This window comes from Melanotaenia boesemani, chromosome 3 (assembly GCF_017639745.1).
Source record: "Melanotaenia boesemani isolate fMelBoe1 chromosome 3, fMelBoe1.pri, whole genome shotgun sequence".
In the NCBI taxonomy this organism is placed as follows: Eukaryota; Metazoa; Chordata; class Actinopteri; order Atheriniformes; family Melanotaeniidae; genus Melanotaenia; species Melanotaenia boesemani.
Window position 1 is genome coordinate 19,277,140 of NC_055684.1, and position 19,352 is coordinate 19,296,491.

At 39.5% G+C, this 19,352-nt stretch overlaps 1 protein-coding gene across 8 annotated transcripts in view; it reads right to left on the reverse strand.

Moving 5' to 3' along the window:
• rap1gapb (RAP1 GTPase activating protein b) overlaps positions 1-19,352 on the reverse strand; it is a 126,044-nt gene that overhangs the window by 16,821 nt on the left and 89,871 nt on the right. For 7 of the 8 annotated variants that reach the window (XM_041979530.1, XM_041979526.1, XM_041979525.1 and 4 more), the window contains 4 exons: positions 3,564-3,611; positions 1,532-1,570; positions 1,242-1,427; positions 400-503 (listed from right to left, as the gene is read on the reverse strand). In XM_041979530.1, the coding sequence (XP_041835464.1) occupies positions 400-503; positions 1,242-1,427; positions 1,532-1,570; positions 3,564-3,602 (368 nt within the window). In that variant the 5' untranslated portion in view covers positions 3,603-3,611. Of the gene's footprint in view, positions 1-399; positions 504-1,241; positions 1,428-1,531; positions 1,571-3,563; positions 3,612-4,863; positions 4,897-19,352 lie in introns of those variants that run through there. The other variant, XM_041979528.1, reaches the window with a different exon arrangement.

Below are 19,352 nucleotides of genomic sequence, written 5' to 3' on the forward strand. Positions count from 1 at the left end.
TCTTCTGCAGAAAGTCACTGTTTAGAGAGAGGCTTGGATATTTTTACTGCACCATACAAATATAGGCCTTGTTAGATTTAGGTCCAAAGTATTGTGTAACTCTTAAGTAAGAAATACTTCTTGTTTGTCTTGTAATGGTAAGGAGCAACCTTTCCAAATGACCATCTGCAGTTAAGCAATGTGGGAAAATACCACATGCTGAATAGTTGTGTTTGATTCGGTGATCTATGCCCTGCATGCATATTTTAATTGCAGGTTTGTAGCAAGTTCATTAAATGGGGGAAAAAGCCATTTTTCAGGAGCATTCAAAAGGTAAGGGCTGTGATCAACAGAAAACAGACAAAGGGGGAGGGGAGAATAGTTAGAAGAGAAAATGAGTCAGAGAACAGAAAATTCTACCGTAGCATCAAGCGCAGATGCTCCTGATCCCCAATGACATCATACTTCACTGAAAAGACCAAGTGACCCAGGGCAGCATCCATGGTATAGTAATTAAAATGTTCCTGGGGGCAAATAAATGGAGGAAAGGTTAACATAAGGACAACTATTCCTGCAGCAACTGAGGGTGACACAATAATAAAATGTGATGATGAGCTGACAAAGAAGAGGCATGAAGAGAAAAAAGAGGAACTGTACTCTGGAAAAACTGTGAAGATACACTGTAATAATCATTCATGTTTTGGTATATAATAAAGTGTTTTGAAAGTAGTAAATTTACCAAACAGTTATTACATGGTAAAATAGTAATGCCATTTTTTCTTAGATTGTGGTTCACAAACATTTGCATGTACTTTTTCACTTTACCACTTTACTACAAACATTACAACATTATTTACAAACTCTTTGCAAGGCTTCCCCATACAGCTATAAAATGATCCTATATCTGGAAAAGGTAATTAATGACTAGAAATGAGTCTATACATATACTCTGAGGGTTTTGTTCTGTTTCAGTGACCCTTGACACAATCTTAAATTTAACACAAGTCAGCTATTTTACTGGAAATTGAGGAACCAACATTTTTATGAGAAGTTTCACTTGTTTGCTTCTCTTTTTGAAAAAAAAAAAACCCCAAAAAAACAACAACCCTCCCAAAGTCATACATATTGCATATGTTAAATGGTACATTAGAATGAATAAAAGAAAATGAAGAGAATTAGAAAAGGTTAATACAATTTAGAAAAATAAATTAAATATTACAACAAAAAAAATCATAAAATTAAAGCCCTTTCACCATCCTCACCTTGCCCATGAAATGTTTTCTGTAGATCTTGGCAGTGCTGTTTGTCTCCAGTTTAATGTAGGAGGAAGGACAGGGAAGTTGATCAGCATCTGGTGGGTCTTTAGGTTCATGATTGGTCCCTTCAATCCAGTATCCTCCAAACTGGGGCAGCAGAATGAGTGGAAAAGGACTATGGCGACCCAAAACCTTACAGGGATGGACAATAATAAGGTTAAGAATATTAATTAATAAAGATGTGGTGGGGTATCAAGCATTGCATTGCCATAGCTACAGAGAATCTAGGCATGTACCTCGTGGACACTAGGATAAGGAATGTAGTCTTCTTCTGTCTGCAGGTAGAAAAGGAAATATGAGTTACACTGACTTTCAGATTTTTCAAAGATAACAACAACGAGCATAGACAGTGACAGAAGGTCAAATAAATCTTGATGTACACTTTCTGTAGTTAACTTTCATATCCTGCAAACATGACAGGGGCCACATGATCAGCCTTTCTAACAATGCTCTCATAGCTCTCCAAAGGATAACTGTTTGGTATGAAGTAAGAATTTTAAAAATATTGATCATATTCATCAACCCTGTTGTGATTATGTATATTTTGAGCTGCAAAAGTTCACATCTTGCATTTTATATCCTTCAGTTACTGGGTGCTAAAATCTTTTGGTATCGATGCCCAAAAAAGCAGAGAAACTTTCACTTGGGGAATAAAGTGATACTCAACAGGATGAGAAGCTTCCTTTTAGTCACTGCCAGCAAATGCATGCAGATCTATTTAGGTCACATCACTGGGCTAATAACAAACATTATATCTTTCATTTTACCCTCCGACAACAGTACTCACTGTGGCATTAGTTTTGTGGCATTTCACAAACACTGAGATGCACTAATTTATTTATTTTTTGTTAGACATATACTTCCTCTATTTCATGCAGTTGGTTCTTGCTCACAGAAATGTAATTGAAACCACTGGAGCAAATATGTACCATTTAAAGTGATAAGCTACGTGTGGCTAAAGTGTTGAACACTGTTACATTTCACAATGTTAAAGTTAAAATTACCGTTCCTTACACAAAACACAAACTTTCTCATGAAACGGCAGCGTTGGCAGTGGCAAAAACAGGAATGATCAAAGTCGAAGTACAGTACATGCTGTCCCAAAAGCTGTTAACTGCAGATTTAGTTAACAACACAGTACAAAAATAAGTAACCTAATGTTTTTGTGTGTGTGTGTGTATTTCTGTAATTCCATTTTTTTGTTTAATTATCTGCAGGAAACTGAGCCACATAACAATGTTTCTGTCTGTATATACTGTATGTTTTATTCTACTTTTATGGTATAAGCAAAGCTCACTAGTTCTAATTAAGAAAAACATGAATGCTCCAACAATAAATAATGTTTTCTAACAATGGTAACTATGGTTCAGGGATAGGGTCTTTAGTCCTCAACATACTTTATTATAGAAGATCAGCTGTAAGTGTAGAGATAGTTTAATGACAGGTTGGTGTTTGAGCTCTAGTCATGGCAAATATAATAATAAAAGGTTTTATTCTAGTTAGCTGTAAATAAAAAAAACAGCATGCACTTCTATTTGTGTTCTGTAGAACTTTGTATTTATTTTTTATTTGTATCCCAAAAGTATTTGGTAAGTGGCTAGCTGCATTAGTTTAGTTAGTTTCCATCCACATTTCTGGCAGCATCTTAGAGAATATTCTTTCCAATTCCCACAAGACACCATCCCACCACAAACAAACCCAAATCCATGTTTAGTTTTACAAAACCTGGCTGCTGCATACACAGCACTGACCTCAACTCTGTCCAACACCTGAGCTGAATTGCAGCATCCAGGCCTCCCTGAGCGCCATCAGTGTCCAACTGTGGTTGGCTGATTGGAAGCAAACCTCTAAAATGGTTTCAGATGATTTGTGAAACGCCTGCTCAGAACAGTGGGGATTGCTCCAGATGCACGAGTGCCAGTTATTTTAAATTGAGATGTTAAACAATAAACAATAGCAAAAATGGTGAGTTACCAATATATTGCCCATTTCCTTTGTTTCTCTTTTACAGCAACATTTTGCATTATGTATACCCTTAATGACTTGACCTCAGGCCTCATGTTGAGCCCAGTTAGCCCCCAGTCTTCAGCGACAACTATCTGCCCAGCAGAGGATTTTGTAGTCCCTGTCCCTGCTACGCTCTTAAACTCAGTCGGTGAGCATCCTAAAGCCTGCCTGACAGCTGATAAGGAAAGGTTTATTACTCTGCTATTCCAGATGCTTTACCAGACTGCGCTGTACAAGGAGATGTGAGGATTTGGAACTAACTTTGAGGGGAGGAGGGAGAGGGCATCTTTGCTCATCCATTCTGCAACCCTGTGGGGAGAAAGAGAAAAAAAATGACAAGGCAGTGCTTATAAAGGTGTAATATCTACGCAACCTGTTCTCAGCTGCACAAAGACACATAAAAAGAGCCATACGTGCATCGCTACTGATTGTCAAGGTCTATGAAATTTATTCTGTAGCAGCAAACTTCATGTCAGTTCTTTGTAACAATTGTTCATGTTTACTCGTGTAAACCTGATCAGCAGATGGGCCACAGAAAGAGGAAGTTAAGAGGAGTTCTATCTTAGAAACTATGGTGTGTAAAAAAAAAGATAAGCAGAGGTTCATAAGAGCTGGAACAATGTTTCCAACAAGCTGTAACAAGCAGATATCTTTAACCTTAATTCCACTCGGGGGCCATAAAGTGCAAAAAAAAAAAACTTTCCAAAGATTATATCTTCTCTCATTCTGCTGACTTGTAAGTACTGACAGTTCCCAATGAAAAGAGAAAGATGAGTAACAAAGCATTTCTGATCAGTGGCCGCTTTATGGAACACCCTCCAGCAAGGTTTGAAACATATCATATTTGATGCCATTTTTAGGACTATGACAGATAAATCAAATGGAAATTAGAAATTGCTTTTATTAAATACATCTACTGGAAACTGTTCTAGTACTTCCCTTATTCTCTCACACATGCTCTCTCTGAGAAGAAGACATTACTACTGAACTGCTTTGGTACTGTTGTGTCAAACTTGTGCTTCTGTGATGCTCAGGTGCTTAGCACTCAAATAGATGGTATAAAGTTTATTTTATATCATGTTTAAAAAATCTACTATGTTGCCTGTTTATGTCTGTGAGATTGCAAGTCTGCAACAAAAACAAACTAGATGTCTAAGAATCCACCTCAGCATAATGAAAAAAAGAACCTACAACAGTTCACACATCTGATGATGCAGACAAAACTATCCAGTTGTAAAAGGACAAGACAAATGCACTGTTCAGCACATTCAGAAACATACGGTTTCTGGAGACAGCCTGAAGCTGCAAATACCAAAAGAATGGATGGACAAACACACAGAGAAGTGTTGTAGTAGCTGGTTTGAAGGCTGAATACAAAAATAGCTAAAAAGGCAGAAGGGAAAAAAAAGACCAGAGTCTCAAAATAGAGGTAAATGGAAATTTTATGTCCAAAGTTGGAGGAATTCTGAGTATGCAATTTGATTAATGCCTAAGAGAAAGGAAGCTGACAAATTTGAAGCAGCGAGCACAAATAGCTGAGCCAGGAGACCACTTACAGTACCTGTATCCTCTCGATCATGGCAAACAGATCCGAGGTCTGTGGGAGAGAGTGGACACAGATCCAAAAAGGGACATGGGTTTGATACTCCGTAGAGCTGTGGTAATATGCTTTCTCTGTGGTCTTACTTCATCTCTATGACAAAACTGGCAATGCACTCTCAGGACACAAGATTTCCTTTCAAACTTTCTCATACCCCCTAAATAAATGTAATTCTGATGGCGTTCCCCAAAGCATTTCCCACCCTGCTTGACGCTGATCTCACTGAGGCTCAACACCAGGATTGCTCTTCAAATTGTGCCTCCACGCTTCAAGACAAACACACTGTAAACAACTAACTCTTGGGAAGGAGTCTCAAAGCTCCATGGTGCTTCTCTCTGTTGCTAAAGCCAACAGCTCATCTGACTACGTGCAACAGCCAAATTAGCTGGAAGACACTCTGGTTTTACTGTCTGAGGCACACAGTCACATTAACGTGTGACTGAGCCACACTTCACACTACAACCTATTAGGTAACAGGCAAATACAGACTGCACTAAGAAGGAAGTAAAAAAGAAATGACAGACTCGTAAATCAAATTCCTTTTAACAGTAATGCCTTGCAATCAACATATGTCCTGTTGGTGTGCTGATACCAGTGAGACAGTGGGGTCTGGCTCCAGAATTTTCACTACAGCACACCTCAACCATTCACAGCTAAAGAGCTTAAGTACTTTGCTCTGCATTTTGTCCAATTAGCAAAGACACTGGTGGTGGTTAGTGTCGAAGAAAATACCCTAAGGCATGCATCTTTTATCTGCAGAGGCCACATTAAAAATCTTAGCAGCTCCAACCTGTGATGAAGGAGGGCTGCAACAGCCCTGACAACTGTGTATGTTGTAGGGAGCATCCTCAGTTCACCATGTAACACAAGTGGACTGCAGTGCCAAGCTGATGTTTCCACATGACAGCTTAAATTTACTAAAGGGTGCTGCAGGCCTTCCAAAACACATATGCAGACATAACCACTGGACAGCATACACACACACATGTAAACGTTTTCACTTGTATTAAACAGCCTTTTTGACTGACATGCACTGCACTGGTGTAATAATTCACAAGCAAAAATTACACACATCTGACCCCGACCTACTAAAGCCAAAGGTACAGCTCCAGCATATTGCTGCAAGAAATAAACTGTGCCATATGATATTGAGAGATATGAGATGCAGCTTCTCTGCCTGCAAAACAAGCATCAGTAAACATTTTCCTCTGCTGACCAGATTATCAGTGAACCAGGCAGACTCCACAGTAACTACATTAGGGATTAATCTTTCCTGAGAAAGAAAGGAGACAATGCATTGCTGCTTTGTGGAGGCACTCTGTTGGTACAGAGGTTGTAATGCAAGGCCCTGCCTCATAAAAGTATTTGTATATACTGTATCTTGTTATATAAGAAAGAATTCACCAGCATGTGCCTAGAAACTAAAGCACTGAAGCATTTTATTAGGCTATGTTTATTCATATCCAGTGTTGTACATCATCAAACATACTCTGTATTTTTGTGTCTCTGAGCTACTTAGAAAATGCAACAACAATAACATGAGGGATAAAGACTCCCTTAACTACAGCAAATGAAAAATACTCACATCACTGAGGCATCGTCTATTAAGCAAAGGCTTACTAGGAGGACTGTTAAGAAGTCCACTCAATAGGGCATTCTTTGCTATCCTAAGATCAGTCATAGTTCCACAAGCACAGATGCAGGCGAGTTGACAGAAGTGAAGGTGTTGATTTCACCGTCAGTCACACGAAGAAAGGCGAGATTGTTGATGACACTTGACACTCACAGTAGCTCAGGCAGTAAACTTGAAAAAACTTGAATGCTGTCCATCAGACACCATGCGTCTATATTTGTGTTGAGAGCGTGTGCTGTAATGTGAGAATATAATTTTCCTTCCTTCCTCTTTTCAAAATAACCCCTATTGGCCACCACCCTCCCAGTGACACATGCAGCTGTTCTGTAGGAAGTAGGACAAAGGAGGAACAATGTTGCTCCCCTCCCTGTGTACTCTGTGAAACAATCTTCTCTTTCTAATGCAATCACATATATTTGCATGAGGACACCAAAAACTTGAGCTCTCTCTCTCTCTTTTTTAATCACGTTATGAGAATATTCTGTTCCTTATATTTTATCTCATATTTCCTGTCACTGAAACACTTCTTTGAAAGGAGGCATTTCTTTTACAATGAAGGCAATATAAAACAAACCTTAAAAATTTACACATTTTCACAGATAACTGGGGTCTCTGTGAAGTTCATGCTTCTATTTCTTCTACAAGTACTCACAGAAGTTGAACATTTTATTTTTAATTCCATTTTTTTAACCATAAATTTTTCACAAATAAAGTAGCCAAAAGAGAAGTCTTTATAGTAGTGGTGCATGCGAGGGACCTTTACATGGAAATGCACCAGCTACTTTATACTATATCATGTCCTTGTAAAGAAAACAGCACTGTGAAAGCTCCATGTGTTCTCACACTCACCAGGACAGATCCTGTATGTGAGAAAGGCAAGAAGCCCAATTCCCTGCATCGTCAGATACCAGAGCACGATGGAGAACTTAGCCAACCTCTGTTCCTCTGAACATCAACTGTGCATAGTAAAGAATGTGTATGACGGGAGAGCACACGAGAAAGTGAGAAAAAAAGGAGGAAAGAAGTAATAAAGCACTGTGGGGTGGTTGTTCACTGAAACCAGAAATATTTTTCTGTCCATCAAACATTCTTCCAACATCTGATTCTACCACTGACCTACTTCTTAAAACGCAAACAAGAAAGAAAAGCAGCTCAGAGTTTTCAAGAGGAAAGATTTTTACCAATATAGGATGGACCGAAATGTACATCATGTTCAGTATTTTTTTATTTTGTAAAAGAAGATAAACACAGCCAGTGGCCTGTATTGATTTCCCTTGAGGAAAATTGATGGGATTTTGCACAAGATGAAGTGTTTTCAAAGTTGGAAGAATAATAAAAAAAATTGCACAATAAGCAGCAATGATTGGAGTGATACTGCACCCGAATGGGCCTGCCACTTAGCACACCATCTCATCCTGAGTCCATTTTACATTACCGGTGAGTTATATACTGAGATCTAGACTGGATTTAGTTGAATGGCAAACTGGGATCTGAGAGCATTCATTCATTCATTTTCCATACCCACTTATACAATCCGGGGTTGCATAGAGACAAGTAGACCCTTAAAGCTGGGTACATCTTGGACAGGCTGTTGGTTCATTATTGAAAAATAAAACAAATAATCATGCACTCTGACACTTATACTTACGGTCAAATTAGAATAACCATACAGCCTAACATTCATGTTTTTGGACTGTGGGGGGGAAGTTGGAGTAGCTGGAGAAAAGCAATGCAAGCACAGGAAGTACAGGTAAACTACACAGAAAGGCTGCAGCAAAGATTCAAACCAGGATGTTCTTGATCTGAGGCGACAGCACTGACAATAGAAATATGAATATTAATTACATGCTTGTATCAGGATCAAGTATAACTGCTACATTGTGGCAAAAGAGTGGGCGATATTAATTAGCATCTTGATTTACATTGTTTCAGTTGTAAAAGATACTGATTGTGAGACTGTGTTGTTAACTGCAACATGTTGGCTTAAGCTGGAAAAGTCAACACTCTTAGACATTCATTCTTTAGTTTTGGTTGTTGAAGTGTGGTTAGATCCAATGGAACAATATACGCTGAAAAATAAAATGATTAACAACATGTAAGTGAAAAGAGTAACTGGTGACTTAGGCGGACTATCAGACATTGTGACCTTTAGTCTTTTAAGCTTCCCACATTTCTTCTTCTGCCTCTGTTTATACAAGCCTCTGCAGTAAACACACTTTCACTGGTTGTATGCCTGAGGGGTTGAGTGCTACACATAATTTTCTCTAAGTTGATTACCAGCCATTATAATGGGTGTGTGTTTGTCCCTAAGAAATAAAGACATGAGTGCATGAGTAATTCAACTCATTCACCGACTGACTTGACAGAGAAAGTCAAAGTGTTGAACATTATGTGCTTGGTTAGAGATAGTAGTCATTATTATCCATGACCCACACAACCCAAATCTTTCTTCTTAGTCTGCTATGCTAAACAGTAAACTTCCTTTACTCCAATACTTCATTAAGTTTTCACAAGCAGATCCTCATTTCAATTTTCAGAGACAAATTGACAATGATAAGCATTCAAAGCAACATCCTCACGCCTACTCTTTCCCCTTCTATTCACTTATGCTCTGTGGCTCAGCCACATCCTCAAAGGCACACACAGGTGTAAAGAGGAAAACTAAACTTCAAAGACAGCCAATCAATGGGCTTAGATAACCTGTTTTTACAGCCAGAAAATTTCCTTTGTGGTCTATTCATTTGCTCTGGCTGCACAGAATACCCTGACCCTGCTGTGGCCACTGTGGCCAGTGGGACACAAATGGAGTTTGCACAGTTGACCTTTTCCACCACATTTACACTACCGACAAACTTGTTGAATGCAATGGAGATTAAGGTGTGCAGAACTGAGGCTGCACATTGTGTATGCTAAAGCATAGGCTCCTTCCAGTAAACAGAAAATAATCAATTTAGAGAAAAACACCCAGTAACACACCAGCAATTTGATTAACACAGGCATGATGTGTAATCCATTTAATTACTATTTCATTCTGACTTAAGAAAGCAAAAGAAATGTAGCACTGCTAAACATGGCAGTTAGCACGTACCATTACAATTCATTAACAATATCTGACTTACAATCGACAGGGAAAAATGCACAGGCCTATAGATAGCTATTTCTTTTATATTAAAGAATCTTTTTTTCTTTTGTATTGTCACAATTCAGCTCTGCTGCAAAGAGTTTTAGAGATATATGAGTGTTATACATTCACAGTGGTTTAAAGCAATGATGAGAAATGAGCTTCATAGACTAAACTTTTGTTTTTTTTCTGAGTGATGATAAACCTCAAGTTGCTACCATGACTGTGCTAGGCCAATAGTGTAGAAAAATACTGAGTAGGACTAGCAGTTATGTATTACAGCCTATGTTTAGCTGGTCCTAGTTGGTTCATCTTATTCTGTTCAAGTTAATATAAACTTTGCTGTACAATGTGGCTTTTAATAGATTGTTTTAATCTTGTTCGGTTCCTATAGTCAACAACCAAATATTTTTACACTTTCAAACTCCAATGGAGAAATTTTATACCTTCACAGAGGTACTTGTTTTTGTGGGATCTCTGTCTCCATAGATGGACTTTTTGTCTACTAAGACAAAAGTACAGTCCCCCAAAAGCTGATAAAACATAGCCCTTGGAACTTATTACACTTCAGTTGAATGCTGCAGGGCTGAAAGTTAGCTTGAGTCTAGAGAGCCCAACAACCAGTTTCATAACAAAAAAGAAAAAGTGCCAGAAAGGATAGACTAGTAAAGAGAAAAAAAGGTGGACAATCTTCATTACGTAGCATTTAGTTTTACTCCAACACAAAGCAGACATTTATAATCTGTGCAGAGCTGAACCATTAATAGTACCAACACACCAAGAGCAGCCCACAGCTCAGATTCTTCCAAATATTTCTGATTCAAAATGCTAAAACATAGGGATGTAAGTTTGCCAGAGCTAGGAGAAGCAGAACACAGAGGTATGTTCCGACCTTTAGTCAGTAACCAATGTTGTTACATCAAGTGACATCACCTGAGGCGATGCTTCATGCTTCTCCCTCTGGAGCCGCCTTTTATCTTTTTCTCTTCTACCACATGTACAGTAATACTCTGCAAGGTCTGTGACCAGACTTGGATGTGTAAAATCTGAGATATTCCCTCCAAATATTTGATCAAAATCTAATTTTAAAACCCATACTCCTGGTTTTTTTTTCTTTTAGTAACACATGGAGATTATGACACTTTAATTTTTAAATAATCAGTTGATTCAGACTTTATGTAAGGCGGATATATTTAATGCGAGTCTGAGAACTGAAGGTGGTTCTTTAAAGAGCAATACCTCGAATACCCACTGGGCACTGGGTTAAGTAACTCTCTGGCTCTTTTATCACATTCAAATAGGCAAATTAAGCAGATCAAATCATTGATCCTCTTTTCCAACTATGGTAAATTTTGGCTCAACTAAGGAAGGAATAAGAATGCCAAACCAAAATCTAACCCGTGATGTTACAAATACTTAATGGTCTGAAAGCGTTTCTGTAAGACATAGGTAGTACTTCAGCAGCTGCACCTGTCTGCATCAACCCAATATCACTGCAGCCTTTTTCATACTTAATTCAGAATAATCTAATTTATGTGAGATATGTTCTGCTTTTCTCTGATACAAACTTTGCTGTGTGAATTTCTTGCCTTGTTTTTTACTTTATCCAACTTTGCTTTATTCATAAACACAGTGCTCAATAGCTTCACAAGCTTTTAACTTCATCTACTTGCACCTTTTACAGCCATAAAAATCTTAACCAAGCATTTTAATGGGATGTTTAAAAGCCCCATTGTGTGCAATTAACGACCTTATGATGAATAGTACTGTAAAAATTACAACTTCCTGTCATAACAGCAATGCATTTCATTTAGGCATTTACGACATAGAGCTTTCAAGTGTCGCTAAAGAAATTACAGAATCATAAAAGTAATTAAGTGCACAATGTCATACAAGAAACCTCTATAAATAATGGAGACTAAAGATAACAAATAGACTTCCTCTCACATTACAACAAAATTTACATTTAAAGATAAAAAACCAGATGTAGTACATCTACCAAGTGCATTTCCATATGTAGTAATGTTACCTCATTGCAAGCTTTATTACCATGTGACAGATATAATGGTTGTGTCTGGAATGGTTTGTTTAAGACAGGAACAACTGCTGCAGATCTATATTTGTCTCATAAGCCTGTGACAGAGGGCACAGACTTCTCTGTCAGGCGCCATGACAGCCTGCCAATGAGAGCCACCGCGGTGGGAGCATCAGAGGCCTTTCACCTGGGGCTAACATTTGAGGGATATGATGAGCCAGAAAAAGAGAGGAACCCAGTGGGGAATTACAATGAACAGATGGAATGAGGCTAAGGACTGGTAACTATGTTGTAGTGTAAGTATTTTACTGGACTATTGCAAAATACCATACGGCTCTAAAGGCTGGAGTAATATATTATTTATACTGTTAATATTTCTAATAGTTTTATAGGATTTAAAAAGGATTGCTTTCAGGCAACGCTGATACACATATTAGCAAGTTTGTAAACTTAGCAAAAATGTATTTTAAAAAAGGATGATCTTCAAGCATATATATGTTTAGATTTTTTTTTGTTTAGATTTATTTTAAGTGAAGGTTTCCATGCTTTGCAGTTCAGCCAATTATACTTGGTCACAACTTTTGTGAGACAATGTCTGCTGCTGTCAACTGTCATTGTAGCTTCAGACTTATGTAACCAACTCCACCCAGTTGATCTGTGGTTTCATCAGAGGCAGCTGTCTTTTCAGCAAGTTCAGTTTCCCTGTGTGCATTACATTAATCCGGAACTTGAGTCAACCTGGTTATTTTCTGACTACCCCTAAGCTCATAAAATATAGCTCTAACTTTCCCAGGTTTGTTCAATTTTACAAAATTATTGCATTATACTATACCAGTCAAACTTTTGACTTATAGTGTAGACTGCCTAGCCAAAAAAGTCGGCACAAAGAAAAAAAAACCCAAAAAAAACCAAACATCACGTCACTAATATTTCATTGGGTGTCCTGTAGCTTTAACTACAGCCCACATTTACTGTGGTAATGCAATGTCTTCTGCAATGTCACAAGATATATTTCTATCCAGTGTTAGATTAATTTTTCACCAAGATCTTGTTTTAATGTTTGGAAAAGTCCAACCACTGTGCAAAGCCCTCTCCAGCACATTCCTGGGGAAGAACATCTCGGCCTCCCGGACCATCAGCACTGGCACCCCCCAAGGCTGTGTACTTTCTCCTATGCTCTTCTCCCTGTACACCAACTGCTGCACCTCGAGCCACCAGTCTGTCAAACTTATTAAGTTTGCGGACGACACCACCGTTATTGGACTCATCTCTGACGGGGATGAGTCTGCCTACAGGATGGAGGTTGAACGTCTGGTGTCCTGGTGCAGCTACAACAACCTGGAGCTGAACGCCCAGAAGACAGTGGAGATTATTGTGAACTTTAGGAAGCACACAGCCCCACTCCCCTCCATCATCCTGACTGACATCCCCATCACCACTGTGGACTCATTCCGCTTCCTGGGTACCACCATCACCCAGGACCTCAAGTGGGAGCCCACCATCACCTCTGTCATCAAGAAGGCCCAGCAGAGGATGTACTTCCTGAGGCAGTTGAAGAAATTCAACCTGCCAACAAAGACAATGGTGCAGTTCTACACAGCCATCATTGAGTCCATCCTCACTTCTTCCATCACCGTGTGGTACGCTGGAGCCACCACCAGGGACGTACAGAGGCTACAGCGTATCGTGCGCTCTGCTGAGAAGGTGATCGGCTGTACTCTCCCATCTCTCCAGAACCTGTACGCCTCCAGGACACTGGGCCGTGCGGGCCGGATCGCAGCCGACCCTTCTCATCCTGGTCATGGACTTTTTGAGCCACTCCCCTCAGGCAGAAGGCTACGGTCCATCCGGACCAGAACCTCTCGCCACAAGAAGAGTTTCTACCCCTCTGCTGTTGGACTCATGAACGAGAACTCTAGGCCATAAACGCTCTGTCTCAGTCACAGGACCTGTGCTTCATGCAAAAAGAGACAAACATACCAAAGCTACTTTACTGTCACTTTAGCATACTTTCTGGATTATGCTCTAATTCCATACCCATCCTGTATATTTTGTAATTTTGTGTTAAAGTGTAGAGACTTTATTTTGTTTTAAAATTTTTATTTTATATTTATTGCATGCTTAAACTTATAACTTATATTGTTTTTATGTCTGCACCAAGTACCGCAGCATTTTCCTAATGATGTGAACCTGTTCACTCATATGGCAATAAAAAACCTTTCTGATTCTGATTTCTGATTCTGATTCTGATTCTGATTCCAAAGATTCTCAATGAGGTTCAGGTCTGGACCTGTGGTGATCAATCCATGTGTGGAAATGATGTCTCATGCTCCCTGAACCACTCTTTAACCGTTTGAGCCCGATAAATCCTGGAATTTATATCTTGGAATTTATCTCTGCCATCAGGGATGATGGAATAACCTGGTCATTCAGTATATTCAGTGCTGCTGAACCTAGTCCTGCTAGTTCTGACCAACTGCAGCAACCTCAGAGCATAGCACTGCCCCCACAGGTTTGTAAAGGAGGCACTAGGCATGATGGCTGCATCACTTCATCTGCCTTTCTTCTTACCCATCACTCTGGCACAGCGTAAATCTGGACTATTTACACCACATGACCTTTCATTGCTCCACTGTCCTGTCTTTATGCTTCCTAGCAAATTGAAGCTTTTTTTCTCAAGTTAGCCTCACTGATTAGTAGATTTCTTATAGCTACACAGCTGTTCAGTCCCAATCCCTTGAGTACCCTTTGCATTGTGTGTGTAAAAGCTCTTACTTTCACTATTAAACATAACCGTGAGTTCTACTGTTGTTTTTCTTCTATTTGATTTCACCAAATGTTAAAGTGATCACTGATCACCATCATTCATAGTGTTATTCTGACCACAATTCTTCCTGGAAGACAATGGTTCCCCACTATCCTTCTGGTTTTCAATAATGCGTTGGACAGTTCTTAACCCAGTTTCAGTGGTTTCTGCAATCTCCTTAGATGTTTTCTCTGCTTGATCGTTACGACCCCAGGTCTGCGGCCTGAATTCGTTATCAAGTAAATGTTGCTGCCCGGTTGCATCTCGGCGATTGGAGGCAATTCCAGTAGGAGACGTCTCCTCCCTCTACATCTTGGTGGTGATTGGCCACTGCTCGCTCAGGCTCCATCTACACTGTGCCCAGCTGGACGATGACGCTGTTCCCACCTTCATCCTCGACAGCCAATCCGGACAGACTTAGGGACTTCAAAGCAACTGCAAAGCAACTGCAATCTTGGCAGCTGTGTTCCATCAGGCCCACATTTTGCCAGGCTGGGTTTTGAGAGTAGACGCTGGTCTTTGTGTGTTAGAATACCCGTGAGGTTTGTGAGCTGAATTCCTTTTCCTTTTGGTTGTGTGCACGGTTGTGCCTTTTGAGTTGATATTGAGCAGAGATGCTCTCACCTTTTGTGAGTAGCCTTTTGTGTTGTAGCTTTAAGCTTTAAGTTTGTATTGGATATTTGGTTAAGTTTCCTTTTTGTTATTGTTAATGGTAATTGTTAACTGGACACCTTTTGTTTATTAGATTTCTTTTTTTTGTTACCGGACTATTATTAGTCTAGATTAGGACAACCTTTGTTGATTATTATTTGTTGTATTGATTAGAACCTGGGCTTGTTAATAAAATTATTGTTATATTTACGTTGTCCGGCCTTGTTTTTGTTAGTGACCCAAATGCCCTAGTTTTAGAAAGAGGGCCGTAACAATGATGCATGCTAATGATTTACGTTAGCTGAAAGATAATCACCCCCTTTTTGGACAGGTAGTGTCATTGTATGTGTCCTGAATATAACTGGTGTACTTTTTAGAAAGATCAAGTCATGGTTGTTTTGGTCTTTTCAATTAAAATTTTTTTTTGGCCAAATTTTGAGCATTGTTTAAATACAGTTTTATTACCAACTTTATCCTTTGACCTAGGTTGGGTATGGATTTTATTAGGAAAACTGCTATTTATTTCCAAATTATCATCTGTTTTGCAGTGTCCTTAAGAAAATGTAGATGCCATAAAGTGCAGTAAAAACAAAAATGTTGATAATGGCTCATCTCCTGAAAACAATAACTACTGCTACTAGAAGTCCCAGGAATTTTGATGTCTCCCTAAAGTCCCAGAGAAGGGTCGAAAGACCTTTAGTCCAAACTGACGACTCTGCTGGCAAAAATTAGCATCTCTTCATTTGTAAATGCAGCCATTACCTGAGGAATGCACCCATTGCATCCAGCCCCTCCTTGTTACCTTGAAACGTCTGGTAAATTCTGTGGCAGTGGGGGATGGTGGGCTGAGGGGGATAAATAGTAGCTAGCTTCACCTCCAACAAATAGAAGGAAGCAAAATGCAGAGGCGGCTTACAACTCAGCAGGCATTGGACCTGATCCTCAGCGATACAAACCCTTGTGACTCAGATGGAGAAGAGATACAAATTCAGCTGGATTCGGACTCTGACTCTGAGCAGTCTTCAGGTAAGATTTGAAACTATTATTGAACTTTTTGGTATGACAAATTTCTTTCTTTCTGCTTTGTCCTGTACTGTGAGTTGCAACACTGGAATTTCTCCATTTTGGTACAAATAAAGGATTTTTTTAATCTTATTTCCAAAACATCCTATTTTCGTCCTCTGAAATTGTGAAATTGTTTACCTTGCAGATGATGAGACTGCTCCACTGCCAGAAAAGAGGGCTCGGTTGGGAAGTGAGAGGACAGAGATGGCTAAAGATGGCACAGTGTGGCATGAAGAACAGCTGGGGACATGTCTCAATTTCACCCCAATAGAACCATACGGCACAGATGGAGAGCCAACTGCTAAGGCCAGAAGAAGTATCCGGACTCGTCTTCAAAGCTTCTTCTGTTTTATGACACTTGATATGCTTCGTAGCATTCAAGAATGGACCATTCAGCATGCACGGCAAAAGGAGCAGGCAGATTGGTTCATGAACCTCCCAGAACTAATGGCATTTATTGCAATTATTATCTTGCGGGGGGTGAAGAAAGTTCCATCACTACGTGACAATTGGTCAGCAGAGCTGGGAAACCCACGAATCACTGCTACTATGGCCCGAAACCGCTTCCAAAACATCATGCAACACCTACGCTTTGATAACATGTTCACACGCAGTGAGCGAGTGGAGACAAATAAGTTTGCTGCAATTTCTAATCTGTGGGAATCTTTTGTCAATAACTGCATCAGATCTTATAACCCTGGTCGACACATCACTATTGATGAACAGCTTTTCCCGACAAAGACTCGCTGCAGTTTTCTGCAGTACATTGCAACAAAACCGGACAAATTTGGCATTAAGTTTTGGCTGGCTTGTGACTTGAAATCAAAGTACATTTGCAATATCCTGCCATATCTTGGCAAGGACCCCAGTCGTCCCAGTGGAGAGAGACTCTCTGAGAGTGTAGTGATGAGGCTGATGGAGCCGTTCATTGATAAGGGCAGAACTGTAACAACAGACAATTTTTTTACATCGCTGTCCCTTGCGCAACGACTGCTTAGCCGGAAAACCACCATCCTTGGCACAGTCAACAAGATTCGCCGGGAAATTCCTCAGTCAACTAGACAGAAGGACCACACTAAATTCACCACTCGAGTGTTTTCCACCACTGGTGCAACACTCACAGTATATGCGCCGAAACGGAAAAAGACTGTCTATCTTCTCAGCAGCATGCACAATGTGGTTGAGACTGAGAATACCACCAAAAGGAAGCCAAACACTGTCACACAATACAACACCACAAAGTGTGGTGTGGATGTGATGGACCAGATGGTGCGGGAGTACAGCGTGCGTGCAGGAACGCGGAGATGGCCAGTCGCCGTGTTCTACAACATGATCGACATGGCGGCACTGAACGCTCATGTTCTTCATAAGGAATGCACCGGAGTGCAGGAGAGAAGAGTGGACTTCCTGGTTGAGCTCGCGAAAGAGTTGGCCAACTCTCATGTGAGTCAGAAGAAGGCACATAAGGAGCAACTGCTTCAGCAGCAACCTCCCACACCTAGCCCTGGGAAAAGGGCAAAATGTCAGGTCAACCATCGATGCAAGAACAATTGCGCAACTGTAAGATGTGTTGACTGCTACAAATACACATGTGGCAAATGCAGGATGGAGATACCATGGAAGTGCCAAGCATGTTTGGACTTAGCACAGACGGACTGCTGAAAGAGCAGAAAAGCCATTCACACAAGGGCATGCCACTGTAGCCTTGTGTAAATATTTGTGAAATTGTTTCATTACTTGCATTATTTTAACTGTTTTGTTGTTTTTTTTATGACAAAAATAAAAAGCATTGGAAAAAATTCACAGTTGTTCTTTTATATCTTTGTCATGTTGACATTTATGCCCTCTTGACTTAGACACTAATGCTTCTGGGCATTTTACTCACAGACCCTGCCTGTACCACCACAATCAAAAAATGTTCATTTTAAATATTCAAAATTGTTCATTGCTTGGGCTTTTTGGACATAAGGTACATGAACATTGGGTTAGAAAGTTTGAAAAATTTGTATTTTTTCATTTGTATGAAAAGAGGAGAGCTGGACCTTTTAAAGTGATTTTTTAAAAAAATATGAATTCATCATTTTGTCATATCATTCTAAATTGTTTGCTTTTTTATTGAAGGCCCACAATGATTATCTTTTTTTTTTTCTTCTAAAAGCACACAAATGTGTCGAGGAGGTATATATCATATATCATATCAAATATATTTTTAATTATTTGAAATATACTAGAATGCAGGAAAACCTTTCTGAATCTGTTTGAGGTCTACTCCAATCTCATACTCAGGGGACCAAGCAGTGTCTCAAGCCAAGCTTTGGGCAAAAGTTGACAGTCCAGTTTCAAGAGTCTACAGTGTCTCCCCTAAGTATGCGCCCTCCTGGGGTGTGCCAGTAATTGACTCGTCTACAAACAAAAGAAGCTGTTCGCAGCTTAAGACAGGATTTTAGCTAAAATCCTACTGGTCAATCGACCCATCTCTGGGTTGTAAAGGTAGAAAGGTCAATTGACCCCTCTCTGGGACTTCTAGTGTTAAGTGTGTTGATATGTAGTGACATCTAATATACAAGTTGTAAACTGCAGCAAACTAAATAAAAAAAAAAAGGAAAAAAAAAGAAGAGGAAGGAAAAAAAAGAGCTAAAATTAAACACAAGCTCAATTGCTATTGCTTGTTTGTTCCTTGTGGGAATGACAGAGCAGTAATAAATAGCAGACTGTATTTATGTTTTAAGTATTTATTGTATCAAAACTGATAATTTTTGCATAAAGAAAACAGAATTATTCTCATTTTTATGCATTTCACAGCAGTAAAATGTACTATTATTAACTTGGATTGCTATAGACAGTATGTAAATCAAGTAACCCCAGAGGTAACCACAGTGGTAAGCACATCTTTGCATGTTCTCTTGCCATTGTTATCAAGCTTTATAAAAGGCAGATTGTGGCATGGGACTTTGGCCAGTAACAAGTCTTTTCAGACTAGACTAAGATGAGCCTGAATGAAATAAAGGTAGATGAATGGGTTAAAAAAAAATACACCCACTTAGAAGAGTGGGGTACAAGGCCATTTTTTTAAAGCCATGTGAGGCGTGGACTGATGCTTTTTTGTTAGAAGCGGCTTTATAAGAGACGGAAGATGAGA